The 13,505-nt window shown below is 35.2% G+C and overlaps 1 protein-coding gene across 1 annotated transcript; it reads right to left on the reverse strand.

Annotated features, from left to right (window-relative positions):
* Positions 1 to 1,419: 1,419 nt before the first annotated feature.
* On the reverse strand, positions 1,420 to 13,223 carry LOC311283631 (adhesion G protein-coupled receptor E3-like). Its single transcript, XM_084398161.1, has 13 exons — positions 13,178 to 13,223; positions 9,953 to 9,984; positions 9,675 to 9,752; positions 9,380 to 9,563; positions 9,128 to 9,244; positions 8,823 to 9,004; positions 8,552 to 8,713; positions 8,256 to 8,471; positions 7,946 to 8,178; positions 7,796 to 7,862; positions 7,613 to 7,704; positions 7,362 to 7,524; positions 1,420 to 1,879 (listed from the first exon to the last, which is right to left on the reverse strand). Exons 1-13 carry the CDS (start codon positions 13,212 to 13,214, stop codon positions 1,820 to 1,822), a joined length of 1,623 nt encoding a protein of 540 aa, XP_084254287.1. The 5' UTR covers positions 13,215 to 13,223; the 3' UTR covers positions 1,420 to 1,819.
* Positions 13,224 to 13,505: the final 282 nt, after the last annotated feature.

Below are 13,505 nucleotides of genomic sequence, written 5' to 3' on the forward strand. Positions count from 1 at the left end.
TTTGACTCTGGATTTGTTATGTGAGTTTATGGTCTTTATAACAGTTTATACCAAAACACACAATGTGTTGCAAAGAAAGCCAGAAATAAAAATGATTAGGTGATATAGTTTACAGCATCATAATGTAAAATAATTTTGTTTTCTCTGACTAAAAGTGGTTATTTGTTGTTAAAATATTATTTTCACCAACAATACTTTTGTGTCACAGATGACACATTCTTAATTATGATTCTTTTATTTTTTTAATTAAGGGAAAAAAAAATCTTTAGACACACAAACAGACATCAACAATTAGCATACGAATCTCAACAATGATGACATGCTTCATGCCACAATGCATTCTGGTAGCTACCATAGTATAACACTCAAGGCTCCCAGCATGCATTGCAGCATGAAGCATGTCACCATTGTTGAGATATATATGCTGGTTCCTGATGTCTTTTTGTTTCTAAAAAAAAAACAATAATAATTTTAGTAATGTATTACAAAAGTCATAATGTCTGATCTGTGACAAAAAAAAGGGGACCAACATCATCTTTCAATAATAAATTATCACTTTTGGTCAGTGCCAAAAGCAGTGTTGAAGTTAATGAGATAATTGAGTGATGATTGAGCATTATTGAAGACACCTGATGTTAACAAGCAGAATCACTGAAGGAGAAAATAACAAATGTTAAGTTTTGGTGATCAGTGTTTGCTTTAGTTGGGCTCTTGACCCTTACATTTTTTACTTTAGATTTTTGGCTACTGTAACTGAGTTATAACAGCCAGATGAACAAAGAGAAAATGTGAACTGATGATGTTGGTTATGTTTTAGCCTAATCATTTATTGACCTGAAGCACAACTTATTTAGAGCCTATTTTCTGAGTTAGGTTGACTTTATTGATTATAGCAGCACTGTCCTTGTACAGAATAATATTTTTAGAATTGTCAATGTAATCCAAAGGATTTCTTAAAAGTTGTTCAGATCCATTACTCACCTGCACCCACTCCACAAACGCATTTGTGGAGATGTGCTATAGAAAGTCTCAGGCATGCTCTTACAGTGATCGGTCTCCTTGCTCTAGCTCTAGCAATGACAGCTGGACAGGTCCATTTCAAAAATAAAAAATAAAATAAAACAAGGGAGGAAAATGCTGCAAAAATCACTTCTATTGGTCCAGTGTTCTGTAACTTTAAATTGTGTGGCTGCGCACAAAGAAAAAAACTCAAAGAATAGACTTAAATTTTTCCAGTATTTTACCGTTAATTTTCAGGACAATTTTTTACTGTGTAGAATATTCTTCTCAAACCAGAGTCAGTCTATTAGGGAGCATTTTTGTGGAATGCAAAAAAATAAATTAATGCAATTAGAGATATTTTGTAATACAATTTCATTCAAATAATACAGGAAAACCTGAACAAAAGCAAAATGCAATCTAGTCATTTGTGTTTTAATACACAATTTAAGCCAAATGAAAATACAGATTCATTTTGAATGAGACATTAGCTGTTCATTGAGTTACTTTTATAGTTTATTTAAAAATGTATATCAGAATACCCATAAAACCTGTGGTCCTGCATCCTGAAAATAAATGTGCATTTATATGACATATTTGGTATGAGGTGTATGAATATTTAAAATAATATACTGTAAAGTCCTTACAGAAGAAACAGTCAGCTTTTTGAGATAGACAAACAAGAATATAATTTATAACTCTGGTAAATAACTGATTCCATACGATGTAAATTAATTTGTTATTTCCCTTTACCATGCACACACACATTATTATAATTTTTTTGCCAACATTTACAAATATTTAAGTTCAGCTGTAGTCCTCAGTGTTGTTTGAATCCACAGCAAAGACATCTGAAGAACTTCATGTACTGCTGTCTAACCTGGACAAGAATGACACGAGATGAGCTGAAACTCATGAACCGTAATGGAGTTTGTTTATATTAAACAGGTAAGAAAAGAGACTAGATTTGCATTTTTAGGTGTTTCTTACGGTGACGCATTGCTGCCACATACATATTAGTTTTTCCACTCAATTATGTCGTAATAACTAGATCTTATGTCGTTAAAACAACATATTTTCTCGTAATAACAAGATATTATGTCGTAATAACGAGATGTTATGCCGTTAAAACGACATAATATGTCGTAATAATGAGATCTTATTTCGTTAAAACAACATCTTTTTCTCGTAATAACGGGATGCTATGCATAAATCTTGCCGCAAAGCACCGGCAAAAGTAAGCTAATGATAATAAATGTGTCTGCAAAAATAACGAAGCATTTTAAATGTTTATTAATAAACTAATGTTTTCTAAATCAGTGTCGGCTGCCTGCAAACTTATCTCCATACATCTCCGCTGTAAAGTAGATGCACCTTTCATACGGACAGGATTACATAATCAGATGGTACCGTACGCGTTTGCTTTCGATTGGATTTTTTTCGTTGGTGGACATTTTTTATAAGCTTTTATAAGCTGAAATTTCTCATGTCTGTGAGGCTTGTCTATACGCTGTTTTTCAGTTCATTTTTGAGACGTGCTCCAATTCACAGAGATCATGAAAGGTCGCCCTGTTCGTTTTATTTTACAAAAGCACAACGTTTTCTTGTTGTTGTGAGTTTACACAAATAAAAGTAGGTGTGACTGATGTATTATTCTTTTCTGTATGACCAGAAATGATGGAGTATTTTAAGTTGTTTCCACTGTTGATAGGAAAATGCGAGTGATAGCACCGGCGCGTCCATGTCATGAAGTGCGCGCTCCGCACAAACGCTTGGATATGCGCTTAATAATAGCGAACATTTATCTAGGTTAACGTTAGAGCGAGCGACCATGCCAGACGGATAAGTCCTCTTCATGTTTAACAAATCAAATTCTGTTGCATTTTCTTGCGCCAGTTTGAAAAGGGCAGCTGAAACACTTACCCTATACAGATAAACGCCCAACGCTGGTGTTTTTCCTCTAAATAAATTAGTTTAGGCTTTAAAATAAATAATGTTTGTGGGCTAATTAATGCCACAATAATTTGTTTATTTCATTGGCTACTTATATTTGTCATTTTTGTTTTGCATTGAATACCATTTAACCCTCTGGGGACCAAAAACGCGCCCACGCGTTTTGCTCGTTTTTTTTTTTTAGCAATGAAAATAAACACTAAATGCTCTGTTAATTTTGATCTTTCATTTTCGTGTAATACATCAATCGATCCTGTTCAGTTTCTATTTTTTTTCTGTATACTCACAATAAAAATAAAGTGTTTTGCTTTTTGGCAAATAAAGAAATATTAACATGATGCGATTTCTGCCTTCTCTCTGTCAGTAAACTCCCATTTGAAACGCGTTTGAAAATGATCTATAACTCCGCGAAAATTCAGTCAAACAGGGAAACAGACCCACGGGCATAAAGCTTGAGATCGCAGCTTTTAAATGAAGTAATTTATATAAAAAACAAATATTCTCAGCTTCTGTAATCTGTATAAAAAGAGAGCGACTCCAGTCGAGCTCATTACGAGCCATTCAAAAGTAATTTGACCACTCCCCGGAGAGCGCGTGCTATTCAAATGCAAATTCTGAGAACCATTTCAGTCTGTGAAACGCCCCCACATCAGCTGTAAACAAAGCGCCGCGAGTGAGGCATAATATAGCCTACCTTATGGAGAAAAGTTTCCTCAGAACAGTGCTGATATGAGGAGCAATATCTCCTGATATGAGGAGCAGATCCCGCTGAGGAGTGAGGTAGGCTGTTTTCTTTTCTCAAGTGTTGATGTGGATTGTGGAATAACGTTAGTGTAGGCCTATGTAAACCGCAAAAAGATGAATCGCATTTCTATAATATGACTCGCGTTTCTGTGAGATGAATGAACGGTACATATTTGTAAAGACTGTTTAGCCTAAATATGAATCGCGCGTCTGTGTGTGAAAGAATAAACTGCTTTGCTATAGCCTACTGAGATGAGTAAAAATCGACTGGAATATGTTGAAATAAAATGTATTTGTATAAGCAACGTATTAAACTGCAAATTAGCATTTATATGCCCTAATATTTCATAAAAACAACGTTACAGTCAGTCACTTGTTGACTAGATTTGGGTACAGTTTTTAGGCTACTGTAGAATATACTGCCACATCAAATAAGCTTTTGTTTAGCAATTTCTGCTCATATCTAACGTTATATATATATATATATATTAGGGGTGGAGCCGAACCCGAATACGGTATTCGGAAAGCACAAATAATGTGTTTTTTACGAATACTTATTTCGAACAAATACTTTTAAAAACATTTGTATTCGGGAACAAGAAAAACTTTATATCAAAAAGCTGCGTTTCCTCATGAGACATGGCGACCGGCGGTGCTGCTGATGTGGTGGCTGAAATATTTTGGATTAGGCTAATGTCACGTTGTCATAAGCGGTAGTTCACATAGCGCGTTTTTTGCGCGTGCAGATTTCAAATGTAGGCGCGCGGCAAGCGCGCTTATAATAGAAGCGAGCGGCGCGCTGCATAGCAACGACAGACGCCACGGGAGGGCAAGCGCTTGTGGAAAGGAGAAAGCGTGCGAACTGCGCTCTTCATGATTACGAAGTATCAGCAAAGAATTAATTGATTTCTAGCCCTTGCATTAGCTTTAGATATATTTATGGAGATGAGAAATGAAATAAAAAAGCCGTCATTTTGTCATTAATATCAGTCCGTCAGAAAAGCAGTTCTAGGCTTATTCTTGGCTGGATAACTCTTAGCAGGTTTAAAAAGCTCTTTTAAAATTAAATATGAATGCAGTTTTGGATTAAATATAAGTACAGTCAAGTCAAATAAAACATGTTTTATCTCCTGTTTGGTAACACTACAATAAGATACCATTCATTAACATTACTTAATGCGCATCTAACATCAACACATTGAGTGAACAATATATTTTTACAACATTAATTAATGTTTGTGAATGTTATTTAATACAAACACTTGATTGGTCATGTTTGTTCACTTCATTCATTGTGCATTAAATAATGTTAACATAAATAATGTTAACTTTTGATTTTAAAAATGTATTTTTAAATGAACCCCAAGGAGAATAATTGCGACAGTATATAGCCTAACTATTGTTTATTGTTAGGTCATTTTATCTATTGTTATCTAACAAATGTAATATTAATGTAGTGTTTTTAATACTACAGTTTCCATCTTTGTAACCGTGATATAAACTTTAATATATGTAAATTTAATCTAAATTAAGCTTTACCGAAATTGTTACCGAGAACCGTGGATTTTCACAGGTATTGGTACCGAATACTGAAATTTTGGCACCGTGACAACACTAGTAGCTCTGTTAGCTCGGTAATTTAGACAATAGGCTGTTGACAGAGTAACATTAACGTAGGTAATGGCTGTTATGTTATTTTCTTTTCAATGACGTTCCTTGTTACATGTTCATTGCTGGATTTATGGAAAAACATCAACCAATATTGCATATCCATAATTATTATAATGGATATAATTAAAGAATACTTACACTATAACGTAAATTAGAAGTGTAACGCAAAAAAAATGTATTTTTACACCTATTTTGAAATTTACTCGAATACAAATACAAATACAAATACTTTTCCCCTCTCAACAAATACAAATACAGATACAAATACCGGCTGCTTTGCACACCCCTAATATATATATATATATATATATATATATATATATATATATATATATATATATATATATATATAACACTATATATAACTATATTATTTATATATATATTATATATATATATATATATATATATATATATATATATATATATATATTTGCTATATTCAAACTAATAAATACATATGATAAAATGTAGGCCTATAATCTTTTTTCTTTTTTTTTTTACAAAGAAAGAGTACACTTGAAATATTGTTGAAATTGTAATTATTGTTGTAATTGTAACATTTTTAATAAAATAGCAAAACATATTTACAAGATAGATGTAAGCGAAATCTTAAATGGTCAATATAAGTCTTCTTCTAAATACATCTTTTGTCCTTGCATTGTGGCTCAGTCAGTGTCACACCTGAATGAATGGCTAATTATGCAGAGTCATTATGCAGAGTGGGTGGGACATTGTAATCTAAGGTGTAAACTACTCCTCCCCCTCGCATATTGGCTTTCCAAGCAAAACCTGTTTTACACCATTTAAATCAATGTATTTTTTTTTTTTGTGAACGATAAAGCAAGACTATTTTCACATAATTTTGAAGCTAGAACTCAAAGGGACAACATCCATTAGTCAAAAGTCTTGTGGACACATATTTAATATGTGTTTTGTGGTCTTAATTCAGCAACTTTCATTTAAATTTTTTCCAATAACCACGCATAAACATTATTCTCTTAAAAATACAAACATCTACACACACGTTGCTCGCATATTATGGTAGCCCTGTTTGTGCTATATAGAGTGAATTTACACCTTTGCCATTAACATGTTTATATATAACTGAAAAAAGCACAAATGTCAGAGCATGTCAGAACATCTCAAGGACCCCAAAAACAGCTTGGTCCTCAGAGGGTTAAAGGATTTGCTGTGCACCGCAATGCCATCCTCCCATAGAAAGACACGTTAAGAGCCACCTTTATTTTCTTTATAATAAAGGGTTTCTATGGGAGGAAAACGCTTAATGTGTAATTAAATGCGTTGCGTTCATATTCTGGGCTCATCTGCTTTTCTGTAGGATAGTATGGTTTATTAATAAGGTGTGTACAGCATTTGATCTTTATCACTGAAGTAGCCTATTAAGTCACATTAAGCTTTTTCTTTATTATAAGGGTTTTCTATGGGAGGAAAAGCCTAATGTGCAATTAAACGTAATGTTCGTATTCTGGGCTCATCTGCTAATCTGTAGGCTACACATGCTTTATTAATAAGGTGTGTACAGAATTTGAGCTTTTAACATGAATGTCCATTGGGGCTGCAATTACTTGAGCTTTTTGAACGTATGATAAAGACATGATAGGCTATACATTTTAGGTGGATAAAGGCATATTTTGTACATGACTATACATGTCCTTATAAGGCCAAGAACATTTGTCGTTTTAACGGCATAACATCTCGTTATTACGAGAAAAAGATGTCGCTTTAACGACATAACATCTCGTTATTACGAGAAAAAGATGTCGTTTTAACGACATAACATCTCGTTATTACGAGAAAATATGTTGTTTTAACGACATAACATCTCGTTATTACGACATAATTGAGTGGAAAAATAATGTATGTATAATGTAAACAATATATGTGGCAGCAATGCGTCACCGTAGTTTCTTCCTTATACTGTCTCTTGAGACACTGAAATGGTTTACTTAGTAGGATTTAAAATGTCTGACCTTATTATTGAGGACACAATAGATCAGGAAGATGAAGGTTCCCTGCTGGGAGTTCAAGATCACGAAGAGGATCTCCAGCTCCTTACTGCCATTAGTGAAGAAACCCAGAATCCAGGAGCATCCAAGAACCACAAACTGAGCCAGTGTTTTAAATACCATAATCCTGCAGAGAAACAGAAAAAAGAGACTTAATGTTTCTTACTTGACTAAATGTTCTTTTTTAAATAAAGCAATTCAATCATGTTTGTTACTTGGTTTGTTTCATCTGTGAAACTTCAGCGTTCAGATTTTTGAGAGTTGAGTTCACATTGATGATGATCATGATGAAAAGAATTATGTTTGACTGCAAAGTAAAAAAAATATATATATATTAATCCAATTGTTTTCCATTTAATACAAAGTCATGAGCAAAATTAAACGAGAAATGTGTTTACTGATAGAATCATGCAAACCGGTCCCAGAAAACTCCAGATAAAACCTTCATCGATTTTAATCCAGCACCTGTTCGGTGGAAGATATAGTCAAATAATCAATGAACAAACATGGATGAAGATTTTGAGCAATGAGTTACTCAATTAACTCACTCTTCACTTCCGTAGCCTTTAGGATTCACCACAACAGACATGCCCACCACAACCAGAGGAACCGTATATCCAATCACACAGAGGAATTCTCTGCTAAGCACCTCCCTATTAATGGAGCTGATCTGTGATAGGTTCTTCACACAGATGAAGAGCAGCACAGCTTCAATGAACATCCACACAAAGCCGGAGAGAAAGAGGAAGTGCAGCACACCTGATATCACGGCACACAACACCTGGAGATCATGAGAGACGGTTATGATGATTCTCAGTGAGACTGTGCTGAGCTGTAGGGCTCCTTCATCATTCTCACCTGATGAGGGCGTATGAGGCTCAGGAACAGTTGTGTGAGCAGGAACAGAAGGTGAGCCAACAGCAGACTCACACAGATGTTGATTCGAGCCACATTATTCACTCCAGGACTCCACTGACAAAGGGTAAAGGTCAACAGGGCCAAACTGAAGAACACCAGCCCCACGATCACACACACCAAATCTAACAGGTCCAGCAGCTCCAGCATTGAGTCGCTCTGAGAAAACATGTCAGAGTAGGCTACATGAGTGCCAAATCTGTGCTGTTCCTCAATGCTCACTATAAATGTTCTCGTACCTCTGATGGGCGGCTGGTTTGCATGATGAGAGCGAATGTGGACAGATGAACACAGGAACACACAGTGTAGCTGCTGTTGGTCTCTAAAACAGAACAACCATCTACAATCCACTCGCTGATATTCCAGTACACACAGGACAGAGAACCGTTGGGCTCAAACTCCTGCAGAAAGAAGAAAGAACATGAAGAAAATATTACAACACTGAATATTAGATGTTTTCAGATGTTCATCAGTTCTCAGGCTGGACAAAAACACATGTCAGTCTCTCACTCTGATGTGTTTGAGGGTAAAGTTGACCGGTTTGGTGAGTTTAGTGTTGGTGGTTTTGGGAAGAGTAGCTGAGATCACAGTGGACATCATGGTTTTAATCGTGTCATTTGATGTGTTGAAGAAGTCTGGCTTCAGTAGATTCTCCATTGTGTTATAACTCATGAAAGCCACAGCAGCTGATCCTGTGTGACAGAAACAGAAGCTTACATGCAATAAAGCAAATCAACTTTCTTTTTTTATTGTCGTTAGTGATGTCTCTTTCTAGGTTTTTTGTTCAATTAGTCAAACTAAAACCTGTCACATACTGTCATCGTTGTTCTTGGCAATCCCAATGAGATCAATGTCCACAGAAGAATTTGTCGTGTTAAGTCGAGGGATTTTATCTAAGGTTGCATTTGGTCCAACGATGAAGACTTGTACCTCTGATTAAAAAATACAGTTATGTAAATTAATCCGTATTAACAATTAGGCCATCTAAAAAAGTCAAAAGGTCCTCTAGACTTGAGCACATTAAGTCAGTAATTTCACAGTATATTCATAGTTTGGTTTTCACTTACCCACAGTGTCAAGAGAAAAGCTGACATTGGCATATGTGTCTGTCGGCTTCACCAGCATGGACACCAGCTTCTCAGTGGCTTTTAACACACGGTTTCCATCTGACACCAGTTTATTTGGGTCAGCAGATGACACTAATACCTTCTCTGATGCGTTGAGGACCATATTAAAAATTGTTTTCACATCCTATTTGAGTAATCATAGGATTATTTGTAAACGTTGAAACAAAAGAAAGCATTGCTACAGGATAATTTATGTAAGTGACAAATAATGATTATTTTGTCATTTTTGTCTTACGGTCAAAGGGAGCACTTCATCTGTAATGTTCTCGATCCGGTCAAGAAGACTTTCTACACATCGCCCTATGGTCTGACTCTGAAATCACAATTGAGCTTTAAAATAAACTGAAAACTGAACATGTGTGCACTGTGGAGTATTTGAAGTCAAATAAAAGTTAATTGCTCTAATATTCTACTACATATTATATACAACAACACTGACAATAATACAAAACAGTACAGATTACTTTGCATTATTGAGCTGTTGTTACAGAAATATACCCTGCAACAACTTACATTGCATTTGTCCAGCAGTGAGATAATCAGACCTGGAATGAGAAAAGTCTTATGAAATCATTTTAAATTTCTTTCAGAATAAAATTCCTTTTAAATTCCTTCCCTTTCATTTGAGTGGGACTGGGTGATGTTGTGGTATTCTCCGTGAAGACAATTGTTAGGAGGAGCTGCTTTTGAGAGCTACATTTCAGTCCAGCAACATGCTCACCTGCAGTAGTGGGACTGATAGATGTTTTGGAAGGCATTTTCAGCAAATGACCTGTAAAATTTACAAGATGGGAAGAGATGCCAAGTCCTATTTTAAGGAACTTCTTTGTTCTTCATGAAGACATTAATTATGGAGCGTTGCATTTTAATATCAGTCCAGTACAACATCCTCACCTGTAGAAGTAGAACTAGTAGATGTTGTGGAAGTGACCGGCTGTAAAGACACTGAAAGAAAAACATATGGAAACAGATGCTAAATCAGACTCAAATGCTGCATTTCAGTGTTCTTTATGAAGATAATTATTAAGAAGGGCTTCTGTTGAAAGCTACATTTCAGTCCGGCAACATGCTCACCTGCAGTAGTGGCACTGACAGATGTTGTGGAAGACATTTTCAGCAAATGACCTGGAAAGTTTATGAGATGGAAAGAGATGCCAAGTCAGAAATTAAATTTTGTGTTCTTCATGAAGACATTAATTATGTAGGGTTGCATTTCATTATCAGTCCAGTAAAACATCATCCTCACCTGTAGAAGTAGTAGATGTTGTGGAAGTGATGGGCTGTAAAGCAACTGAAACAATAACAGATGGAATCAATGTTAGATGCTGAATTATTTTGTTCTTCATGAAGACAATTATTAAGAGAATCTTTCTTGAAAGCCACATCTTAGTCCAGCAACACATTAACCTGAAGTAATGGAACTGGTCGATCCTGTGGAAGTGACAGGCAGTAAAGAAACTGAAATCATAACAGATGGAAACATGTTAAATTATACTCAGATGATGAAATATTCGTTCACCAAGAAGAAAATAATTTCTTTCTTTTTTTCCTTTTTTTTGAAGGTCACATTTAGTCTAGAATCATCCTCACCTGTAGAAGTAGAACTACACAGTAAAATCCCTGGTGTTAAATTTAACACCGCTCTGTGTTTATATGGGAACCACCAGCAGAGTGTTAAAAGTAACACTGAAGCAGTGTTAGAGTTAATGAGATAATTAAGTGATTAACTGAGCGATGATTGAGCATCGAAGACACCTAATGATAACAAGCAGAATCATTGATGAAAACAGACACACAAGAACTACAACTGACTTCCGGAGAATAAATCAACTGAAGATAAAATACATCATTAAATCTCTCAAGATCTCAGCAGAGGATCAAACAACTCCACAAACAGCATTACCAGCTTCACTTATTACCAATTACAATTAATAGAGGTGTAGATGTTGATGGTTTATTGGAAATAATATATTTTGTAAAGTCACCATTATGATGATCCGTGTTTCATTTAGTTGGTCAGTTTGACACTTGATGGTTTTATGCAAGTTTATGGTCTTTGTAACAGTGTTTTCCAAAACACATAATTTGTTGCAAAGGAAGTCAGAAACAAAGATGGTCAGGTGATATAGTTTGAACCATCATGAAATAGAATGATTTACTTATCTCATCACTGACCAAATTTTTTCTTGGTTATTAATAAATTATTTTCACCAATAATAATTTCTTGCCATCGATCAGACATTCTGAATTGTAATTTTAAAACCACATTGTGGAGAAAATCATTTTAGACACACAAACACATCAAGAATTAGCATATGAATCTCAACAATGGTGAAATGCTTTATGCAGCAATGCATGTTGGGAGCCACCATATTATAAAACTAATGGCTCCCAGCATGCATTACTGTATGAAGCATGTCACCATTGTTGAGATTATAAAGAAAATATAAAGAGTCAAACTGCTAAACTAAAGGAAACACTGATACCATAAGGGTGACCAAACATTTGCAATAAAACATCAACATCTAAAAATTGATTCTCAAAAATATATTCTGTAGACGATTGACATAAATAAGGTCAAACTGGTTTGTAATAATAGAGATTTCATGTATTTTCAGTTGATTTCGTCTAAGCTGTGTCTGGAAGTCAGTTGTAGTTCTTTTGTTTCTCTTTTCTTCAGTGATTCTGCTTGTTATCATCAGGTGTCTTCAATAATCCAACAATCATCACTCAATTAATATCTCAATTATCTCATTAACTCTAACACTGCTTCAGTGTTACTTTTAACATCCTGCTGGTGTTCCCATATAAACACCGATCAGTGTTAATTTAAAATAGTAAGAATAAAGGAAATTAACAAGAAAATTAACCTCATTATTTATTCATGCAGCAATGCATGATGGGAGCCATGAATGAGTTTTGATTGGTGGTACCCAGAATGCACTGCAGCATGCTTTATAATTGTCACCATTGTTGAGATTCACAGGCTGATTATTGATGTCTATGTGTCTAAATAAAAATCAGATAGAAAAATGCGCGTTATCCAAGCATTAATCCCAAGGATTGCCCCTTATACTGGAAGCGGAATGTATGAGGTGTTTCTGTAAGGTCACACACGATTTCAAAGAAGATTTGCATTTGCATTATTAATTTGCGCAATTTCAAGGGTAATGGAAACGCAGCTACTGTGAACCGGTATTGAGAATCGAACCCGCGGAGCTGATCATGTGCTGATTGTGTGAATTACGCTCTTATCTTTGCACAGCGCAAACACACATTCTTTTGATAAGGACACAAAGTCTTTTCCTGCTTCTGATTTTAGTTTGTTTAACAGCAATGGCACAAAACTAACATTAAATACTTTTTATGTTATTTTGAGAAATTTAAATCTATTATCGGGTCACCACAGTCTACTTAATGAATGGGAGGTACTGAAATCTATTTGTGGTGGTCAATGTTGATATTGTGGAAGGCCACCACAAATAAATCAATGTATGGAAACACTGTATTAAATCAAACTCAGATGATGAACTAGAGTCAGTCTAGAGTCATCCTCACCTGTAGATGTAGAACTAGTAGATATTGTGGAAGTGACTGGCTGTAAAGTAACTGAAACAATAGCAGATAGAAATAGATGCTAAATCAGACTCAGATGCTGAATCACTGTGTTCTCCGCGAATACAATTGTTAGGAGGAGCTGCTTTTGAGAGCTACATTTCAGTCCGGCAACATGCTCACCTGCAGTAGTGGGACTGATAGATGTTGTGGAAGACATTGTCAGCAAATGACCTGCAAAATGTACGAGATGGAAAGAGATGCCAAGTCAGAAATTAAATTCTGTGTTCTTCATGAAGACATTAATTATCTAGGGTTGCATTTCAATATCAGTCCAGTAAAACATCATCCTCACCTGTAGAAGTAGTAGATGTTGTGGAAGTAACGGGCTGTAAAGCAACTAAAACAATAACAGATGGAAACCAATGTTAGATCAGATTCAGACCCACATAGCAACATTGTGTCGGCCCAGATCCGGCCCACATCTGGCACATGTGGAAAGATGATCTGG

The sequence above is a fragment of the Rutilus rutilus genome (genome assembly GCF_951802725.1).
Source record: "Rutilus rutilus genome assembly, chromosome: 2".
In the NCBI taxonomy this organism is placed as follows: domain Eukaryota; kingdom Metazoa; phylum Chordata; class Actinopteri; order Cypriniformes; family Leuciscidae; genus Rutilus; species Rutilus rutilus.